Source organism: Clytia hemisphaerica, unplaced genomic scaffold (genome assembly GCF_902728285.1).
Source record: "Clytia hemisphaerica strain Z4C2 unplaced genomic scaffold, Clytia hemisphaerica genome assembly, whole genome shotgun sequence".
Lineage (NCBI taxonomy): Eukaryota > Metazoa > Cnidaria > Hydrozoa > Leptothecata > Clytiidae > Clytia > Clytia hemisphaerica.
The window spans coordinates 22082-44853 of NW_027103640.1; the positions used below are offsets into that span (position 1 = coordinate 22082).

Here is a 22772-nt window from a genome sequence, read left to right on the forward strand (position 1 = left end):
ATATCTCAATTCACAAATGAGTGCAATAAAAATTTGATTACTGCAGTGACGTAGGAAAAAATCATGTACTGAAACCATGTACTGAAAAAAATCATGTCCTGAAATCATGCCACCGGGGCACTGAGACAGGGGTGTCTTTTTGTCCTAGGAGAATGCCTTATCAGCCCTTTTCGCGCTTGCTCTTATCGACGCTATAAGGGGTGGCAATAAGGATCGGAATTAGATTAGGGCGGGGCTAAAAATGGAGAAAAAAATTGAGCTTTGGCGTAATAAGGGGCCGGCGCTAAAGGGCCGATAAGGTAATATTTTGTCACTTTTTTATCACTTTTAGATATTATGTCATTTTTAGCACGTTTGAAAAAATTCCTTTAAATAAAAGTTTTTATGATTCTCAGAACACTGACCCAATCTCGCCCTCTCGTTCAATGAAAATCTTTCCACGCAAATCGCCGATACTGAACAAACCTCTTGCCGACGAATGGACAGGCAGTTTCGAGATCAAAAGATACGATGGCCAAAATAGTGCTGTTATTACAGAAAACGCTGGACTCGAGGTTGGAGTTGAGAAAGACACTGGGAACGAGTTTGGATATGATCAAAGAGGCGAGGAAAACATGGAAGAAGAAGGAATTAATGGAACTGACTCGGCAATAATGATCGAAGAAAAATGTCACTTTGAGGATGGTGAGTCATTAAAATTGAATTTTCTTGGGGATTGTTTTCGTGATCAACCCCTTTTTAAATAATTTACTTTCTTTAATTTAGTTTTCTTTAATTTATTTAATTAATTTCTGTCCATGGGAAGCATTATCAAATGCTGAATGAGCTACTAGAAATCGGGTCCTAATTACATAACTGACAAAGGCAAAAATAAAAGGATACACTGAGGAATTTATACGGACCAATATATATTTACTCAAAAATTAATAAAAAACAGTTTGATAAAAATATTTAAAAATTTATGGGAAAAAAATCTGCGAAGAAAAAACGAACAAAATAATATTATGAAAATTCTAAAAAATGATTTGAATAATTTTATGTTGTTGAGCTGTGGACATCGGTGTCAATCTTCTTGATGGAGGTCATCTTCTTATCAAGTGAATGGCTGGCAGGTGATTGACCAATAACAACATTTTTGACAGGACTGAATGTTGGCAAGTTTTTATTAGTGATCTTCTTGGAAGATTTGCGCGATCTTTTCTTTTTGTTATCTCTGCGAGAGGTTGAAGAAAATTGTTTATCGAGAGACTTTGACGAATGGTTTGATCCAGTGCTGGATGTCAAATCTTCCGATGACGAGCTTGTGGAGGAATCACCATTCTCAGATTCACTGGAATCACTGGAGCTAACGGTTGATTCAACTTCAATAAGGTTGTCTGGGCATGATTCGTCAGATTTATCTGTCACCATAGTAGATTTCTGGTCAATTGACTTCTCTGATGGTACACGGTTAGTCAACTCTAAGGATTTTTCAGTAGAGTCACGCGAGTTATCCGAAGGTGATTTGTTTGAAGTTTCCCCAAATTCATCGTCAAGAGAAAGTGACTCCCCTTTCATATATTTCTCGCCCCATCTTCTTTTGGGAATTTGAATGACGTCGTTGTCATTAGTGACGGTGGAAGCACTGAAAACAACTGTCTCTTTTCTAAAAAGGAAGAAGTCAGTTTCAAACACGAGATTCAATTTTAACATGACAGTTAACATAAGAACAATCCTAGAATAATATCTCAAATGAACCAAAGAAAATTAACTTCAAACTGATATTGAGAAGGAATCTGAACAGTCGAGTCTAAACCGAAATTGTTAATTTTAAAAATTACTCAAAATTGACCAATCATTTTGCTTATATCATTTTGAAAGTTTAAGGGAGAATGAAAAGCAAACTCACCTCACAAGTGGAGTTCCGAAGTCCTCGTCATCTGACAAACAGAAGTCACTATCATCTTCCTCTACTTTTAATGGTGTCAGATTGTCATCTGCATTTTCTTCCCTACTGTTACTGATGCTAAAAAAAAAGAGAAAATTATGAAACAGATTTTGTACCATGCTTTTAAAACCTGGTCATGCAAAGAAGGTTGACTGAAGCGTAACGTGGACTCTGCAAAACTGATTTTTCACTAACAATTTAGCATAACAAAAGGAGATAAACAAGCAATTTTCCAAAGGCATACTGGGTCACTGGCATTTGAACTTATTAAAATTGATGTGAGGAAAGAGGCAACTGAAATTTAAACCGGGACAAAATTTGAAACCAGCTGCCTCAATTTATTTTGATAGCTGACTTCTAAACTAAAGTTCTAACATTCTAACAAAGAATCTTTCATTCAAAAGCTTAATATCATTCGATTCTTTGTTCAAAAATAAACCAACTTCTTTACCTCTTTTCCTTTTGCTCCTTTCCACATGACATCAATGATCCATCACAAAGAGAGGTTGATGAAGACTTAGGAGTAGGGACTTCTTCGTCTGACGAACAAATGAACGCTTCATCCGCGCGGCCAATATTGTCCTCTTTAGTGTTGCCGTAACTGAAATCGGGAGACATCAGTGGCAATGGTTCTGAAGGTCCACTATCGTCATCTGAGCACTTCGATGTTGGATTTTCAAGACATTCTTGGTCTTGAACAACAGCTTCCAATGATTTATTCGATGTTCGCATGGCTTCCATCTCTGCTTGCATTTTAGCAATGACTTCCTGGAGTGATGCTGTTTTTTGTTTCTCGTTCTCAAGAGCTTCTTCCAACTCCATTCTCTTTTGTTGTTCGACCAAGAGTTGAGTTTCAGACACTTGGTCATTGCATTGCTCAGCATCCTGAAGCTCATTAACTATCTCGTTCAATTCTGACGATCGCATCTTTTCCTCTTTGAGCTTTTGTTCGGCCAATTCTTTGGCCATTCTATGTTTATCAGTGCTCTTGACTAGATTTGTGATTTTGCTTTTTAGGTCGGAGCGCTGATCGAGGAACTGTGAAATTTCATTATCCTGCTTTCACAGTTTCGTATTTTTCAGTTGAACCTCTTTTTCTTTTTTCTCCAGCGACAACTTCGTGTCTCTTAGTAAACTATCCGAATGGACTATCTTGTCATTCAGATATTTGATCTCGTCCTTAGCCGAGTTGAGATCTTCCTTAGATGAATTTAATTCTTGTGTTCTGGCGTCAACTCTTAGGGTAGCGTCATTGTGATTTTGGCGTAACCTGACTAAATCTTCTTCCAACTGTAGAATTCGTTGCTTCGAGGCTCCTCCTGATTCCAAACGAGCTTGCATTTCATTAATCTTATCTTTCAGAGATAGGTTATCTTGCAACGAGCTCCCATATGATATTTTGAATTGATTACTTTCCTCCATACAATTATCGTATTTCAATTGTAAGAAATGCAATTGTTCTTTAAGTGAATCTTTCTCACTAGTCAGCTCAAAAATTTGTTTCTTGTCGTCAGCTTTTTGAGCTTCTAGCTCGGCCACTAGTCTCTCCAACTGATCGTTCTTGGCAACCTGATTCCTGCTGGCGACCTCAAAATCTTCTAATCTGCACAACACAGAGAGTTTTTCTTTCTCCAAACTATTCAATTCAGCCTTGAGTTCAGTCACATTTTTCTCCCATTCTGAAAATCTTTCACTTTCTTCTTCTTTCAAATCTTCAACTAATTTCAACAGAATACTGTTCTCGTTTTCAAGCAACTTATGGTCATTATAAGCTTGTTCTAAATCGACATTTTTTTGATCCACGAACTCGATTAATTTCATCATCTCGCTGTCAGTTGCAGCCAGGCGCTCACAAAGTAACTCAAACTTTTCATCGTCATTTGATGGCGAATTCGATTCCATCTCATGGATTAGTTTGATTTGTTGCTCGATCTTAAGCTCTTTGGCGTAGAGATCTGCCTCGATTATCTTCTTCTCATCTGTCAGTTGCCTGACAGTAAGATTCGATGAGTCGAGGCTCTCTAACGCTTTCATCAAGTCTGTCTCGACCACTTTGCTCTTCTCCGTCAAGTCTTCGATGAGAAAACTCGATTGTGAGAGTCTTTGACGGAGAAGTGAGGTTTCATGTGATAAGTCTTCACCAACAGAGCTTGCTGTAGACACGGTCGTTGGTGTTGGTGCTGGATCAGCCTCAAGGGCCCGATGGCTGATCGAGTTTGTGTAAACCTTATCCAAGCGCTCTGTCAAATCTATAATTCAATTAAGATAATTCATGAAAAATTTGTACGTAAGCGCACGATGCTTTCAAGGGACCTCCCAACCCTACTTTAAAAACATCGAGGTTTTGTTTACTATCCTCAGTTTGTAAGTGGACTTTTCTTTCAATTTCTTCGGCAGGTTTCGAGACAATAGGGTGGAAAGAAATTCTAGTTTTCTTTCTTAAAGATTCTCAAGTCTTGGAGTTTTTTACATACCTCCCACCCTACAGATCTTGGTTGCCGGCAACCTATTTCACATTAATGTTGACCATAAATTAAGTTATATTTTAAGGTATGTAGTGTTAGTGAAAAGAAGGATTCTTACCGTTAACGAATTGGTTGGAGGTTGACTTCTTCTGGTAGTCACTAAACATTTTGATATCTTGATTCTTCTCCCGAATCTTCATATTCAGCGATGTCAACTCGTGTTGCAAAAGACCAATGACATTCTCATCGGCTAAATTGTGTTTTCGCATAAGTTTGATTTCGTCTTTGATAACTGTAGTTTTATTCACGACATTCGTTTTTGAAGTTTTCAACTGGTCGAGTTTATCTTTGATCATTTTCTGATCAACATCCATGTGGAACGAGCTCTGATGTTGTTTGAATTCCAAACTGGTGAAAAACGTTGGTTTTCCATCACAGAAGTGACATGCTTGCATGTCTGGAGCATCCATTTTAGCAATATTTTGCGAACTAAATAACATAATTGCGTGTTTGTACGACAAAATTACGGACGTGTCTAAAGCCGAGCTCCAAAACTTTGATATGATTTAATTTTGTAAATTGAAAAGTAGTGAAAACATTATTTGACGTCAGTTTTATTGTGACGTAAATCACTTTTCTATTTTGTGAATACATAATAGGTCGATTTAGACCAAGAGATATACATTAGAATAAATCTAAATATTATAAGACTAAATTAGTTAAAAACGAATAATAAGAGGCAAACAAATCAAGTATCACAAATCCACATCCTAAGGATAGTGGCATAACCTTTCGGTCACGCCGGGCGCAAAACAAGGGGTTAACGAGAATGCAAAAGTCTGAAAAAATAATCTCAAAATCGACGAATAATAAGAGAGGTTGACTAAAAATTTCTCCTAGTAGATTCATGAATTTCAATCTCATTCATATCAATGTTCAATTTCCTAACAGTTCTCGATCCACGTAAGCATAGGATAGCTGATCGTAGCAAGCAATATGAGAGCTTAGTTCTCAACCAATTCAACATGATACCAAATTCAATGTCTTTTTTGTCTGAGAGCTTCTTTGCAAGGGTCGTGATGATCATTTCCGTTTCTCTTCCTTGTCCTCCGTACGGAGACATAACGAACGGGCTGAACGAACCATGCTCGACTGTGATAATTCGGTTGTTGTACTTCCGCTTTTTCTCTTGTTCGTTCGATCGGAATGTGTTTTGAAGTTTCTGGTTAAGGTGACTTTTTGCGAACGGATTTGTGATCCTTACGTCAAAGAATGCAAGTTGTCCCCTTTGCCAAAAACTTCTGGCTGACACGTCAAGTCGGGCTTCATCTGTTTTGTTGGAGCTGTTTGGTAGTGATTCTCCAGTTAGAGATTGTAGGTGAGGTTCGATGGAGACGTCAGTGTGTACTTGTGAAAGGAGGTTGGCCAAGAGGTTTCTCATCTCGTCATGGCGTTGGTGGATGAAACCTCCTTTCGGACACGAAAGGGCATGGTCGACATCGAATCGAAGGCCACATGCACAATTGATCGGAAGGTATTTCGGTGTCCATCTGTACCTCAAGCAAAGGGCATCAACAAATTCTCTTTTGTTCAGACAGAAGCCTTCGCTTTCAATCGGTATGATCGTCAACCAGCTTGAAGCACCTTTGCAAGAAGCGAGTTCGTTTGCTTTTCGCTGCTCAACGCTCATCCTCTCCCTAAGTACATTCAACGTATCGTTTTCTCGATCTTCCTTCGACTTGGTGATTTCTCTCTTGACTTTAGCGTCGTCAGGTATGTCGACGTTGCTTGCGTTTTGGTTCTTTATTCGGCTGGACAGGTTGGAAGTTACTTTCTGTGAGCTGGAGAATTCTGTTATTGACCACGTGGTAAAGATAGGGATTGAAAGACCGCCTTTTCTTGGTGGCAGTGATAGTGAAAGGCGCTCATCGGCGGAGCAATGGTGACCATCGGTGATAGCTGGAATGAATATCGTGTCGAGGATAAGGTCGAAAGGTGCAAGGTATTGGTGCATATCAGGGATTGTTCGGATGTGGTATGTGAGTTTGTGCTTGAAGCCGGCGATGAAAGCTACGTAGGCGGATTGCGGTTCGGACTTGGCAATATCACACAGTACTTTTAGCTGAGAGCACCACTGTTGGACAAGCCCGTTCACGTATTCATCTTTTCCTTCGGTTCTTCCAATGAAGCCACCAAGGTATTTTCGTCCAGAGGTTGTCAGTTTGATGTCGGTACCTTCAAAAGTTTCACGGGCCTTCTCAAGCTTGCTTTCTTTGACGATGAGCCACGATTTCGAAGGCTCCGGGTAGTAGCCAAAGGATGGACCAAAAGAAACGACTTTTTCCCACCAATCTCGGACGCGATCGAGTTTACCTGCACCACCCAAATCATCAGCAAAGGCTACCTGCTGCACCGACTCGTTGTTGTTGATAGCATCCATAAGTGGTAATATACCAATGGCGTACGATGGCATTGACATTGGGTCGCCTTGCGTGGTTCCTTCAGTTGATGGGATTTCTAGTCCTCCCTGTACAAATAAGCGCGAAGGAACTTTGTAACAGTTCGAAACATATGTTGCCAAGACGGGACAAAGATACGGTATATTGTGAAGAAGGACCTTTCGATTGATTGAATTGAATGCATTCCTGGCGTCAACAAGAAGAAGAGCATCGGTCTCTTCTTCTTCGAAGATCTCCCTCATGGCGTGTACTGCTGCTTCACATCCTGATTTCTGTCCAGCACACAGCTGCAGATCACCAGAGCTTTCGAGGATGTTTGGTTTGATGACAGAAATTACCGCTTTGCCCACTATTCGACGAAGTACTTCACCAATACCAATCGGTCTTACTCCTGGAGACTTGTCGAGAGGGATTAAACGACAAGATGTGTATGCTTCGAGACTTGACGAGGTACCGTCTGTTTCAATATTCTCTCTGCAAAGTTTTTTTGCGAATACCACCAACGTTTTTTGCAGATCTGAACCAAATTTGCCAAAGTTCTTTGAAACCAGCATCCTTCTCCAAGCATCAGAGTCTCTAAACCAGATGGTCCGCTAGATCCTTTGGTTCGAATGGCAGATTTCACGATGGTAGATTCGTCTATACTTTCGAACATCACCGGGTCGACAAAAGGCTTTGGACCTTGGATCAAAACGGATTCGTCTGCTTCTTGTGCTTCTGGGTGTTTTGATTTCAAGCTGTCGATTACATCTTTCGATAGGTTAAGCACACCACCTCCTTCTTGTTTATCGAGCATTTTCAGAGCAGCGTTGATTTTGCCCATGAAAACGAGTTTTGCGAATGTCTTTGAAAATTGTGCGTCACGTTGTTTGCTGGGAAACATCTTGAGAGCTTTTTGGATGGTTCGTGACTCTCTCATTAGTGCGTCAAAATCACCCTCGTCCCATAACCGAAATCTTCTTTCCAGACATAAACTGTGTTGCTTAGCGGTTGATTTGTAGCTGGGTTTCTGGAGAAGCAGTGCGGGCATGACCATGACGACGGTGAGGGCAATATTCTTGTACAACTCGGAATCATCGACCCATCGCTGCAGCCATTTGGTTGTTTCGCCGACAAACCTCTTTCCATTTGCACCACTCGGGACGAGAAAGATGTTTCGTCTCCAAAGCACGATTTCACTATACATGGCTCGGAATATTTGATAGATGTCTTCCTTGGCGTGGTTTCCCCATATATGGTTTATTTGAGGTTGTGGGTGTGGCACGGGATTCGCATGAGGTTGTGACGTCACTTCCTTCACGGTTGAATTTTGCATTGCAGGAGATTCTTCTCGATTCTTTCGTGCATGGGCATTTTCATGATTTGCTCGACCAGTTTTGGAAGAAAAGCTTCTTGTGCAATGTCGACATTGAAACCCCTTTTCTTGTGCTGATTGCGAATCAGGAATAGCGACTTTCAGCTCATTTGTTGGAGTTCCCCTTATCTGCTGTTTGTATGGTTTTAGATGAAGAAATGATTCTCCCTTCTTGATCGTGTTGAAGGTGAACATTGGTACTCGATTTCGTGTAAAGTTCAAATTTTCTTCTTCAGGAGAGTTAAAAATTCTTAACTCATCTTTTGCGCATCCATCTGCCATGATCTTGTTGGCAGTGGGGGCTTTTAAAAGGTCAATAAGGTGTAACCTAGACTCTTCACTCGTTCGGCGAGACGCGTCTACCTCCTGGCTGCAGAGGATTTTTCTTCTGGCTATATATTCGAGCCAATCAGTCTATTTCAACTGATCTTCTGCACCCTTGACTACAGGCGTCTTTTCTTCGAGGTACTTGTTCGCCCTCACGCTCCGGCTACCTTGACTGCAGTAGTCTTTTCTTCGGGATTTTTCGACCCTGTCTAGCACCTCGACCTTCTTGACGGAAAGATTTCTTGTATAGCAAATTACTTTTGATACGGCGTTGACTTGGATGGAACACGATACTTTTGAATAGATCTTCTTTCCGTTAGTCCAGAAGTAACACCACCTTCGTAGATTTCTGTTTACCGGATTCTGATTTTCTTCGCTGCGTGACCTTCCGCCATCTTTAACCGTCGTAAAAAACAAAATATAGTAGGTCGATTTATGCATTTTAGCACATCCACTGTTGAGCCTTTTTCAGGAATCAAAATTTTGACCCCTTCAAATTTCATCGAAAGTTTGACTTTCAAATGCTCCTATTGCCTGAGTTTTGCTTCAAGACCTATTCAAATGCCTGTAAATTGAATTTGAGATTAAATATTTACTTAAGGTTGAAAAACCAAATTCACGCTGAATTTTAACTAAATTTTATAAAAACTCTTCTATACAATTCATTAAGGACTGACGAAAATTAGTCCGTAAAATGTTTAAACTATGACGGCATCAATGATAGAATAAAAAACAACGAAATTGATCTTTGAATAGTTTTTGAAAATGTGTCGGCAATGATCGAACATAAGATTAACAAACAACAACTAACAAAATCAATTTTGAAAACGTCGAGTAGCTTTGAGGGATTTATAGTCTTTTGGATTATTTTGCTGGTTGATAATTTCGAAAAACAATTTTGCTTTAATTTCTGGTAGTATAGCCTTTTGAAGGAAAATTACGTAGTGAAAAATTGCTCGTGTTTCTACTATCATGGTCGAAAAATATTGAGATTTTAGTGTATTTTAACGTTTTTCAGAATTCGGGTTTTCAAAGTTCGGGTGAGAATTGCACTTCCACTTTCTTTCATCGAATATTTCGATTTTGGAGGGGTTCGGTGGCTTTTAAGCTATATCCCAAACCTTATTGGAGCAAATTTGAGCTTTTAAATCCTGAGATTAAAAATCATTTTGTGGTGTTTCAAATTTCGTAGGGAAGTTCCCGTTGTCTGAAATGTTTTGTCCATGATTGTACTTGCTATATTACTTGCTATCCCCATAAGATACATCCCTTTCTTGAGATAACAAAGTCAAATACAACAATGAATGGACAGTTTTGAGTTTTTATACGGACCAAAATATATTTACTTTAAAATTAATAAAAACCAGTTTGATAAAAATATTTAAAATTTATGGGGAAAAAATCTGCGAAGAAAAAACGAACAAAATAATATTATGAAAATTCTAAAAAATGATTTGAATAATTTTATGCTGTTGAGCTGTGGACATCGGTGTCAATCTTCTTGATTGAGGTCATCTTCTTATCAAGTGAATGGCTGGCAGGTGATTGACCAATAACAACATTTTTGACAGGACTGAATGTTGGCAAGTTTTTATTAGTGATCTTCTTGGAAGATTTGCGACATCTCTTTTTCTTTTTGTTACCGCTGCGAGAGTTTGAGGAAAATTGTTTATTGAGAGACTTTGATGAACTGATGGATCCAGTGCTGGATGTCAAATCTTCCGATGACGAGCTTGTGGAGGAATCTCCATTCTCAGATTCACTGGAATCGCTGGAGCTAACGATTGATTCAACTTCAATAAGGTTGTCTGGACATGATTCGTCAGATTTATCTGTCACCATAGTAGATTTCTGGTCAATTGACTTCTCTGATGGTACACGGTTAGTTAATTCTAAGGATTTCTCGGTAGAGGCAAGTGAGTTTTCCACTGGTGATTTGTTTGAAGTTTCCCCAAATTCTTCGTCAAGAGAAAGTGACTCCCCTTTCATATATTTCTCGCCCCATCTTCTTTTGGGAATTTGAATGACTTCGTTGTCATTAGTGACGGTGGAAGCACTGAAAACAACTGTCTCTTTTCTAAAAAGAAGAAGAAGTTAGTTTCAAACACGAGATTTAATTTTAACATTACAGTTAACATAAGAACAATCCTAAAATAAGATCTCAAATGAACCAAAGAAAATTAACTTCAAACTGATTTTGAGAAAGAATCTGAACAGTCGAGTCTAAACCGAAATTGTTAATTTTAAAAATTACTCAAAATTGACCAATCATTTTGCTTATATCATTTTGAAAGTTTAAGGGAGAATTAAAAGCACACTCACCTCACAAGTGGAGTTCCGAAGTCCTCGTCATCTGACAAACAGAAGTCACTATCATCTTCTTCTACTTTTAATGGTGTCAGATTGTCATCTGCATTTTCTTCCCTACTGTTACTGATGCTAAAAAAAAGAGAGAAAATTATGAAACAGATTTTGTACCATGCTTTAAAACCTGGTCATGCAAAGAAGGTTGACTAAAGCGTAACGAAGACTCAGCAAAACGGATTTTTCATTAACAATTTAGCATAACAAAAGGAGTTAAACACGCAATTTTCCAAAGGCATGCTGGGTCACTGGCATTTGAACTTATTAAAATTGACGTGAGGAAAGAGGCAACTGAAATCTAAACCGGGACAAAATTTGAAACCAGCTGCCTCAATTTATTTTGATAGCTGACTTCTAAACTAAAGTTCTAACATTCTAACAAAGAATCTTTCATTCAAAAGCTTAATGTCATTCGATTTTTTGTTCAAAAATAAACCAACTTCTTTACCTCTTCTCCTTTTGCTCCTTTCCACATGACATCAATGATCCATCACAAAGAGAGGTTGATGAAGACTTAGGAGTAGGGACTTCTTCGTCTGACGAACAAATGAACGCTTCATCCGCGCGGCCAATATTGTCCTCTTTAGTGTTGCCGTAACTGAAATCGGGAGACATCAGTGGCAATGGTTCTGAAGGTCCACTATCGTCATCTGAGCACTTCGATGTTGGATTTTCAAGACATTCTTGGTCTTGAACAACAGCTTCCAATGATTTATTCGATGTTCGCATGGCTTCCATCTCTGCTTGCATTTTAGCAATGACTTCCTGGAGTGATGCTGTTTTTTGTTTCTCGTTCTCAAGAGCTTCTTCCAACTCCATTCTCTTTTGTTGTTCGACCAAGAGTTGAGTTTCAGTCGCTTGGTCATTGCATTGCTCAGCATCCTGAAGCTCATTAACTATCTCGTTCAATTCTGACGATCGCATCTTTTCCTCTTTGAGCTTTTGTTCGGCCAATTCTTTGGCCATTCTATGTTTATCAGTGCTCTTGACTAGATTTGTGATTTTGCTTTTTAGGTCGGAGCGCTGATCGAGGAACTGTGAAATTTCATTATCCTGCTTTCGCAGTTTCGTATTCTTCAGTTGAACCTCTTTTTCTTTTTTCTCCAGCGACAACTTCGTGTCTCTTAGTAAACTATCCGAATGGACTATCTTGTCATTCAGATATTTGATCTCGTCCTTAGCCGAGTTGAGATCTTCCTTAGATGTATTTAATTCGTGTGTCATTTCGTCAACTCTTAGGGTGGCATCGTTGTGTTTTTGACGTAAGCTAGCTAAATCTTCTTCCAGCTGTAGAATCCGTTGCTTCGAAGCTCCACCAGATTCCAAACGAGTTTGTAAGTCAAGAATCTTGTCTTTCAGAGATTGATTATCTTGCAATGACCTCTCGTATGATATTTTGAATTGATTGCTTTCCTTCACACAATCGTCGTATTTCAATTGTAAAGAATGCAATTGTTTTTTAAGAGAATCTCGTTCGGTAGTCAACTCGAAGATGTGTTTCTTGTCGTCAGCTTTTTGAGCTTCCAGCTCTGCCACTAGTCTCTCCAACTGATCGTTCTTGGCAACCTGATTCCTGCTGGCGACCTCATAATCTTCTAATCTGCATAACAAAGAGAGTTTTTCTTTCTCTAAATCATTCAATTCAGCCTTGAGTCCAGTCACATTTTTCTCCCATTCTGAAAATCTTTCACATTGCTCTTCTTTCAAATCTTCAACTAATTTGACCAGAATACTGTTCTCGTTCTCAAGCAACTTATGGTCATTATAAGCTTGTTCTAAATCTACATTTTTTTGATCCACGAACTCGATTAATTTCATCATCTCGCTGTCGGTTGCAGCCAGGCGTTCACAAAGTAGCTCAAACTTTTCATCATCATTCGATGGCGAATTCGATTCCATATCATGGATTAATTTGATTTGTTGCTCGATCTTAAGCTCCTTGGCGTAGAGATCTGCCTCGATTATCTTCTTCTCATCTGTCAGTTGCCTGACAGTAAGATTCGATGAGTCAAGGCTCTCTAACGCTTTCATCAAGTCTGTCTCGACCACTTTGCTCTTCTCCGTCAAGTCTTCGATGAGAAAACTCGATTCTGAGAGTTTTTGACGGAGAAGTGATGTTTCATGTGATAAGTCTTCATCAACAGAGCTTGCTGTAGACACGGTCGTTGGTGTTGGTGCTGGATCAGCCTCAAAGGCCCGATGACTGATCGAGTTTATGTAAACCTTATCCAAGCGCTCTGTCAAATCTATAAATCAATTAAGATAATTCATGAAAAATTTTTACGTAAGCGCATGATGCTTTCAAGGGACCTCCCAGCCCTACTTTAAAAACATCGAGGTTTTGTTTACTATCATCAGTTTGTAAGTGGACTTTTCTTTTAATTTTTTCGGCAGGTCTGGAGGAAAGTGGAAGGAAAGAAATTCTAGTTTTCTTTCTTAAAGATTCTCAAGTCTTGGAGTTTTTTACATCCCTCCCGCCCTACAGTGTAGCTGGAACCTCGATATTCCAGGATTAGAAAAAGCTATACCTGTTATCTTTTTTCTTTAAAGAATCAACAAGCCATCAACATCGATAAATTACACACATTCCCTCAGAAACTTTTAAAATTATCTGCCATTATGACTTTCTTGAAGCGGTTCCGAAATTAACCAATCGGGTTAGGTATCGGAATTCCTATGGGAGTTCTTTTCCGAGATTTGTAAAATAGCTAAGTCAGCAAAAAAACTTTTCCCAGGGGTTTGAGAAATACTTTAATAAATAAGTTAATAATATTCAAATATACTATTTGTATCTCTCAGAAAATAAAAACTTACAGAACGACATAGTTTATCATTTAGACTATCCCCGTGTTTGAACCATTCTATCGTGGGCGCAAAATAGGGCGGAAACTAAGTAGCACCCTCAGTGCAAGATTGCCGCCTCATCTTTATTCGCCCACACAAAAACGAGCTAGTCATTTTTTTCTCGCGCGCTCAAGGGGAAAAGGAAAGTGATCGATATTCTTTGAAGAAAAAACGTCAGAAACAAACCCAAAGACCAAAAGATGTATTTTGTTGTTGAGAATCGATCCTGTGAAGATGAAAAAATTTCTGCTATGCGTTTTTTTCGGAACGCTGAAAAACTCTAATTTCGATCTTCCTTAAGGTATAGAGGTTGCGAGATTTGGGATAGCGAGGCAAAAATTGCTAAAAAACTGGTAAAATCGTAATCCTCAAAAATCGAAGTTCCAGCCTCACTGCCCTACCAATCTTGGTTGCCGGCAACCTATTTCACATTATTGTTGACCATAACTTAAGTTATATTTTAAGGTATGTCAAAAGAAGAATGCGTACCGTTAACGAATTGGTTGGAGGTTGACTTCTTCTGGTATTCATTAAACATTTTGATGTCTTGATTCTTCTCCTGAATCTTCATTTTCAGCGATGTCAACTCGTGTTGCAAAAGACCAATGACACTCTCATCGGCTAAATTGTGTTTTCGCATAAGTTTGATTTCGTCTTTGATAACTGTAGTTTTATTCACGAGATTCGTTTTTGAAGTTTTCAACAGTTCGAGTTTATCTTTGATCATTTTTTGATCAACATCCATGTGGAACGAGCTCTGATGTTGGTTGAATTCTAAACTGGTGAAAAACGTTGGTTTTCCATCGCAGAAGTGACATGTTTGCATGTCTGGAGCATCCATTTTAGCAATATTTTGAGAACTAAATAACATAATTGCGCGTTTGTACGACAAAATAAAGGATGCGTGCGTCTAAAAACCAAATTCCAAAATTCTGAATCTTGATTAATTTTTTATAGAAAACTGACGCGAGTTTATTGTAGCGAATAATATATTTGACGTCAGTTAGTTTTTATTATGACGTTGCTTATTCGTCTAAGATACTAGACTAATAGAATGTGGGGACATTTAACTGTTAGACTATGTATAAGAACAAGCAGGCTGACGGTTTAATAAATCGGAAGAACTTCAGTATGAAATTTAAAATTATCCCGTTTACAAATCTAAAACAAATATCGTGACACAATTATCATATTCCCTCTCAAAAGCACTTTCTTTTAGTTTAATTATACGTACAATAACGTTATCAATGTTAAAAGTTTTATGTTCTATAGTCAACTAAAGACTAAGTGCACCACTGACAAGAATAGTGCAGTAGAGAAACGAAGTGTGGCTAAGAGGACACGAACGTAAGTAGAAATTGTGACGAATGTACGCGGTAGCGCCGGGCCATAAAAAATTATATCATATTCCCTGGGTTTTTATATTTGTTATATTTGCTTACACCTCCAGTCTACATTTCTAGTGATTATTTTCTTTTTTCTTTACAAACAGATACAGGAGTCAGCTCCCTACACAGAGATCTGGTCATGAAAATGTGTAATAACAGCAATCATGGCGTTTTGAACGATTGGAAACAAAATGTATGTAAAGAAAAGATTCTTTTATTTTTCATTAGAAGATTTCCTGGGAAAAGTGATCAAGACCCTTCGTTGTAAACAATGAAGAAAGCAAGGGTAACCTTTTTTAAACAAAGATGTCGCCTATGTTTGCGAAATAAGTTGAATAGATTTGAAAATCATACGGACCTCTTTTTTTATCTACCGAAAACAAATTTTGGTAGTTACGATTTTACAAACAAATGTTTTGATACGGTAAGTTTTACACGCTTTTTTTATAAGAATGATGTTTTTTTCATTACATCATAGATATTCTTCGCATTTTTGGGAGAATTATCCTAAAAAAATTACATTTAATTTCAAATTTACATTTGAAAATGATTTAAACAGTAGCGTAGACAATAGGGGCGCACAATTTGTGGAGGAGAGCTGTTTTTATGACACTGTAATTATCTTTTCATAATATAAAAAGATAATTGCCGTGTCATAAAAATCTGCTCTTTTACACAGATTTTGCGCCCCTCTTGTCTTAGGCTGGGAGCGTTTGGCTAGGTCGCTATTTTGGAAAAGAATGTTTAAAATCCAAATAACGAAAAAACTACTTGAAGTTGAAAGACGTAATAAAAAATGAGAAACAAACATCAATAACAGATTTGCAATCCCTTATTCTCAAATAAAAACATTGCTTCGTACTGTTTTTACCTACAACTACAACTAAAATCTGGGGGACTGTTTTACAGTCCGCCTAAGCAAAAGCATATTACCATATACTACCGGGCCACTTAATCGCACCATCCAGTCTACCAAAAAGCTTTAAGTGGACCCCGGGCTACTCTTGTCTACGCTACTGTTAAAAATACCGGGTGCGCCACAAAAAAGTTTCTCTCTTTAAAACTAATTTTCCCGAAATCTAAAAATTTTAGAAGAACCATCCCTATTCCATTGGAAAGAAGAAAATTAAACTTAAATTTTGATGGGTCATTTATTAAATTCGGTTTATTAGATCGAAAGTTATTCTCTATTGAATAAAAAAGTTACTTTCTGAAAGTACTCAAAAACGTCAAAAATCGACCTATCAAATTAAACAGAAGCATAATAACATGATGCATCAGTATTTTCGTTTCAGTCAATTAAAATTATAATTAGCTGTCTAAATGACCGTTTGTTATATAAAGGAAGATTGAATTTCAATTGAAGGCAGAAAATTCGTCGAAAAAAGCTAAAAAATCTGGTAAAAAACATCAAATATGGGTTTCGAGGTACATCCAGCCTTACATAGACTTTATCCAGTCTAGAACTAGAAATCTGAGGAAAATTTCGTTAAAAGTAAATTGAAATGATTTTGATGAACATTTTAAACCCTTTCGTTGCATCAGTTTCAAAATTTATGTGTTTAATTACTCTTGCGATTGCCAATTTTAAAACTAAAGTTTGATAGGTCGATTTTTAAAGTTTTCGGGCACTTTCTGAAAGTAACTTTTTTATTCGATTGAGCACAACTTTTGATCTAATGAATCAAATTTAATAAATGACCCATCAAAATTTAAGTTTACCTTTCTTCTTTCTGATGGAGTAGGAATGGTTGTTTCTTAATTCTTAGATTTTGAAAAAATCAGTTTCAAAGAGAGAGACTTTTTTGTGGCGCACCCGGTAGTATCCTTAGGTTCCATGATTGTGATATTCTTAGCATATTCTTATTTTTTTTGCCCAATTTCATCATGATTTCATGAAATTATATTTTTATAAAAAAGCTTGATTACACTGTCATAAGATAAAAATCCGTTCGCCAGATCCCGTCATCGTCGCAGAAATACCAAAAAACTTAACACTAACAGTCAATTTACTCATTTTCTTATTACAGCCAAAGGGCGGTCAATATTGGAATTACCGTAAGATCTTCATGGAGATTGAACGAGAACAGGTTCAAGAACACAGGCGCAAACAAGAACACCGGAAACGTATTCTAAGGTATACTCCAGAGAGTCATGTATATACCCTTCATCTTTATAACTTCTGCATAAAACTTGATAACGTTTCGCTAAAACTTATTTTCACTTACCTAGATCATATGAATTTCCTTTTCGAAACTCTGAATTTTTAATTCAAGATTAAGCTGGGCTAAAATGGATGAGTTTAACCAAACTTTTTTTATCATATTATTTTGTATCTTAGATTCAATTTGTTCTTGTGATTTTTAAGGTTGAAGATTGAAAAAGAGAGAGAACGAGAGATAAAAGAAGGAGAAATCTCACAGTTCCCTGAAGTCACTGTTGTTAATACGACCGCCGATTGCGATCGCTTGAATAACACCAATGCAAAGGTAAGCAAGAAACCATTTTTCGTACATCTCCCATCCAGATGGGAGTTCAAGTTTAAGGCTTTGGATTACGTAAGGTTTGTTTGGATATTACCGATACACGGCTTGGTGACAAATGATTTATCGTCCACTAAAATCTGAGTTTATCTGAAAGCTTGCTTGGACATGAAATGCGCTAGAACTAATTTAATTCTTATTGAAATTTTCAAACTCTGGCACCCATAGTTGTTCTATGAATTATCTTGTTTTCATTATGGGGTCACTGCCCACGTCTAAGTCCATTTTGTCCATCGAAAGCTCTCTTTTCAGCGCATCTTTTTTGTTGACCTGGATATTGATTGCGAAATACTGAACAGCCTGCTTTGCGAAAAGAGAGACTTTCGTGTATTCATTTATCTAAGTTTCCCATCCCACTCAAACCACAAAATGTTTAGTTGGATTACAATTTCACCTCGAACTTTAGCACGTTTTCTTTTCCTACTCTAAGGTGCCTAATAAACGAGGGGGTCAGAATACATCGGGGGAGGGGGTGGGAAAATCTTCAAATTTTGATAAACGGCGGGACCTTATTACCAGGGGGTTAGAAGTAGTACCTCTAAAGCAGGTCCGGTACGGGCAGGGGGATGGCTGTTAATTAGATTATAATTTTTCTTTGTTGACAGGGTGTTGCAGTCACTCCAAACAAACTTAAAACTGATCAACAGGAAGATAAAGAAAATGAAGAAGATGAGACAGAACTGTACAGGTATTGATCGCCTTCTGTGTCTTCCATGAATTTCATTCATAGTATACCCCCATAACCCTAGCCTCGTTACAATCATAGACATGAAAATTGTGAGACAGCAGTGGAATCCAGTTTCACCTCTTCAAGTGGCAATACCGAGTGCATGTATTTGCACTTTTGAGGACGGCTGAGTGACTGAAGCGATATGGTTTAACCCGTACTTTCGACCCGCAAAATCAAGGACGGTAAAATTTCTTGTTAACGCCGTAGGTCAGCATCCAGACAAATGACAACCGTCTCCGTCGCAGAAAAATACTTACATAGACTCGCTCGTGTAAAAAGTCATCTAATCTCAGCAATGGGTCATTTACAGGGATTCTGTATAAAGCTTGAAGAGACAGTCTAGCTTGCGTTGAATACGTCTTTAACAGTTTTGTACATGAGAATTTGTATTAAACTATTAGGCGGGTAAATGAATTTTTTTTTGTCAACAATAAATCGTGTTAAAACTGCACGTTTTCTTTCTTTCATCTTCACAAGGTACATCGATGCATTGCGTCAAACTTCAAAAGAACGGACCCGCATCAACGGCGTCTTCCTACCACCCCTTTGTCCATGTGGTCCGTCCATATGGGATACACACCCTGAAAGTTGTGCTAATAATTGTGTGTTCTACAAAAACCCAAAAGGTAATTTTTTTTTGTTTTATATCAAGATTTCCTATTTAACTGAAACTCCCAATTCATGATAATCATGACGTAATGTTTTCTACGGAAACCCCGGTTTTTGCCAATAATGGCAAATTTAAGGTAGAAAAAAATTGTTTGAAATCTGCCACTACTGGCAAAAATCGGTGTTTAACCGTAGAAAACATTACGTAATGAATATCGTGAATATGATTAAAGACCCATTTTAATGATATTAGGATCAAATTATTCCATCTTATTTAAAGTTTACTTTCCCCAGATGAATTCTACTGTTAGCACTTCTACTCTACAAGTGTTCGCGTAATACGAATCGAGTTCAGATAACAATCTTTTTTACACAGCTATGAAAAATTAGAGAATTTCAATTCAAATTCAGATGTAAATCACACATTAGTTGTTAATTTGTTGAAATATTTTTAACATGTTGATAGAAACTCACAGGATATATTGGACCCTGGGCTTGTCCCCCATTTCGATGTTTATTGTGGCCTCTCTGAAAGCAAAGATATATTGTCATATATTAGGATGGATTTGCTAATGTTTGGGGGACAACATTCATTCTCTCTAAAAAGACCTTCTTTTTCTTCAAAACACGAACTTGATCGGTGTATCGTCAATACGATTACTAGCCTCTTTTGGTCATCAACAACTTCTAACCAAAAACATTTTCGACCATTGGAAACACAAGCATTAAGATGAAAGCCGTCCAATCAAAGTTAACTTCAATGAGAGCTAAATTGAAAGAATCGGAGGATGCAGTTGACGTAGCAGCAGGCGAGCTTAACCAAATCATACAAAAAGCCGAACAAATGGAAAACAAAAGAGCTGAACTTTCAACCCAATTCTTTGAAATAGAGGATAGATTTGAAGAAGGGAAATCAGTGTTAACTGGACTCATGGTTAACATAGAAGAAGGCGAAAAAACCTTCGAGGAAACGATGAAAGCTTATAAGATTATGGAAAACAGAGTTCAAAAAGGTGCTAACAAAATAGAAGGATTGGAACGAGAATTAGAGATAGTGAAAGAGTCAATCAAAGAAAACAAAGTAGAGCATGAAGAGAGCTTGAAAACAATAAACATGCTTGAGGAAACATTGAATAATGCCGAAGAACGAAGCAGGGCTGCCGATACCAGAGTCAAAGATCTCGAAAAAGGAAACACTCTACTCAGCAGCAGTCGTAAAAAAGCATGGTAACCAATTTATAAATGAACGAGTTCCAACTGCTTACAGACCAATGATCGGTCAAGTTCGCTAGTTGATGAAAAAGAATGTCTTTCTCTTAAAAAAAAATGGAAATTTTCACTCAAACATTGACTTGTTCATCTTAATACACGACACGCCATCCCTCTTGACATAAAGAGAACCTGGAATAGATCTTTATTTCTTCTTGATCTTTACTACAGTGGATTCTCTATAACTCGAACATAACATAGCACGAACGGGAAACACAAATTTGTTCGAGTTAGAAATTTTTTAGTTATGGAGTACATAAGGTTTAAATAAAGCATGTTCGACTTAAGGGGACATTTAAGTTTTAGAGGTTCGAGTTTAAGAGACTCCGTTGTAATTCAGACATAGTAGAATCTAAATAATAAAAGGGTTTTTCCCAAACCGGTACCATCCACTGACCTTTATATATTGCTTGGTCCAGGGTTATATAAAGGTCAGTGGTACCATCCCGTAAAAATTTTCATTTTATTATATAACACCCATATTACACTGATTATAAACAACTCCAGTATACTTATAACTTTCTTATAACTGCCACATTCTTACATTGACATAATTATCTCATCATCAACCTCAGCATGGTAGTGTTAATGAAGTTTCCGATCTGATAATCTTTTTATTGGTTTCAATTGGTTGGCTTTTTCTCCCTTGTTTGTCCATTCTTATATTCATTATTTGAGGTAATAGTAAAAGTAATCTCACAAGGATGATAGAGACGATATTGTTTACGTGGATAGCCCAGTAGTACAGCCTCTTTAACTTTGAATCCTTTAACTCTAGTCTCCTTCAATTGAACAAGTTTTATGGTCCCTTTAGTAGTTAACAAAGTTCTCTAAACCTTACTAAATACTCGAAATTTCCTTAACTTTCGCATTTTCCATACAGTCTTTCGATTGATTTCATGTTTTCTATGAACTGAGCTGAACATTGAAAGGAGTGGGTTTTCGAACCGCGAACCCCTCCTTGTTTAATGCGCTGATACCTTGGCCATGGGTCCATCCCTCTCCTTGTATTGGTTTCAATTGATCGGTTTGTTCTCTCCTTGTACCTTATTGGCCAAAACTTAGTCGGTCCTAAGTGACTAAATTTTGGCTTGGTGACTAAAATTAGGGCCGACTAAAAATTTGGGCCAAATTAAAAGTTTATAATTAAGCTTTCCTTATTTTCCAGTATTTTAAGGTTTTTTCTTATTTTTCATCTGCTTGTAAATTCGGAAATGGCCCAAATTTTTAGTCGGTCTTAATTATTAGTCGGCCCTTAGTGACTAAATTTTGACAAGGCCGACTAAGTTTTGGCTGATAAGGCACCTCAATATACTTTTCGCCTCTCGCCCATCCATTGTTCTTGAAATATATTGAGGAGGCTTTGTTTTGAATCTCTCAGTAAATTTTGATTGTCTTCTTAAATTTCAGGATATATTAGGGCGTTGACAACAGTATTGGCCAATAATCGATAATGAAGAAATTTTTATATTATGTATAATATTATGAGATTTTTCCCTGTGATATATTTATTTATCGATTTGTAGATAATATTTTTAATGATGAAGAGTGAAAGAAGTAACCCTTAAACGAAGCGCAAAATAATTTTCTTGTTATATATTCCTCCTGTATATACTTTAGTACAGCTCAGTTGTCAAATTTGGTTTTCTTTAGATTTCTATGGGATATAGAACTTTAGTAGTAGTTTTTTTTATGGGATATTTGTTGTCTATAAATTGATCAAATTTATACTGTCTGAGTATTGTCTTTCCATATTTTACAATTTTGGATGTGCAAAAATTTTGATCACAGGTCACAACAGTGAATTTTTCTAAACAGAAATTTAATACCTACATTGAAAAATTCGAATATCTATACAAAAGATAAGGTGGATTTCTTTTGGGAAAAAGAAGAATTATTTCAGTAACTTGACAAATGATCAGTAAATATAGACCTGTGGAAACAATTCTGAGTGTTTAAATATTTGCTTTTGGAACTTCATATATTAGAGAAAATAGGAAGATAAAAATAAATGATGTTTTCTTTTTCGCATTTTGTGAAGTTCGAGACAGTTGAATTGTTTTTACTTCAATTCTCAATACGAATCCGTTTTTTTTTTTTTTACTTTTCCATCCATTTTGTAATATTGCTAATATAAGTCAGCTTTTAGACAGATTTTAATTTACTTTCAGCAGCTTACAGGCACTATTGTTTCCCAACAGGGGCCGGGGGGGGGGGGGTTTAAGGGTCGATTAATATCTAAGATCTAGTGCCGATTTGTCTGGTTGATCATCATCCCTGCTGCACGCACTTACCCGATCTTCTTCGGCATCCACCCTCTTCCTGCGACATCGAGTCTCTCAACAATCAAACACTTGTTCAGAGCACCTATTGGTTAATTCACATAGCTCAATCACATCACAACTTTTCGATTGTTATAGGTAAGTACGGCATGTCTTTCGTTTTTTTGTTAGCGAAAGCTAGTGATAGAAAGAAGGTTGGTGTGGCGTTCGC

General features: G+C 37.4%; 2 protein-coding genes across 2 annotated transcripts; one reads left to right on the top strand and one right to left on the bottom strand.

The window, feature by feature from the left end:
- Positions 1–395: 395 nt before the first annotated feature.
- On the top strand, positions 396–21852 carry LOC136802839 (uncharacterized; the record flags this gene model as incomplete). The annotated part of the gene is given in 7 exon segments (XM_067059598.1): positions 396–684; positions 15233–15321; positions 17159–17265; positions 17497–17617; positions 18277–18359; positions 18879–19027; positions 21690–21852. Coding segments are annotated over 7 exon segments (882 nt in total), but the record flags the coding sequence as incomplete, so codon positions are not given.
- Positions 990–14667, bottom strand: LOC136802861 (uncharacterized). The gene is made up of 11 exons (XM_067059624.1): positions 14230–14667; positions 11345–13142; positions 10855–10971; positions 10003–10609; positions 7375–8490; positions 5409–7249; positions 4511–4881; positions 3017–4176; positions 2379–2983; positions 1889–2005; positions 990–1645 (listed from the first exon to the last, which is right to left on the bottom strand). The coding sequence occupies exons 1-11, from the start codon at positions 14609–14611 to the stop codon at positions 1036–1038; spliced, it is 8724 nt and encodes a 2907-aa protein (XP_066915725.1). The 5' UTR covers positions 14612–14667; the 3' UTR covers positions 990–1035.
- Positions 21853–22772: the final 920 nt, after the last annotated feature.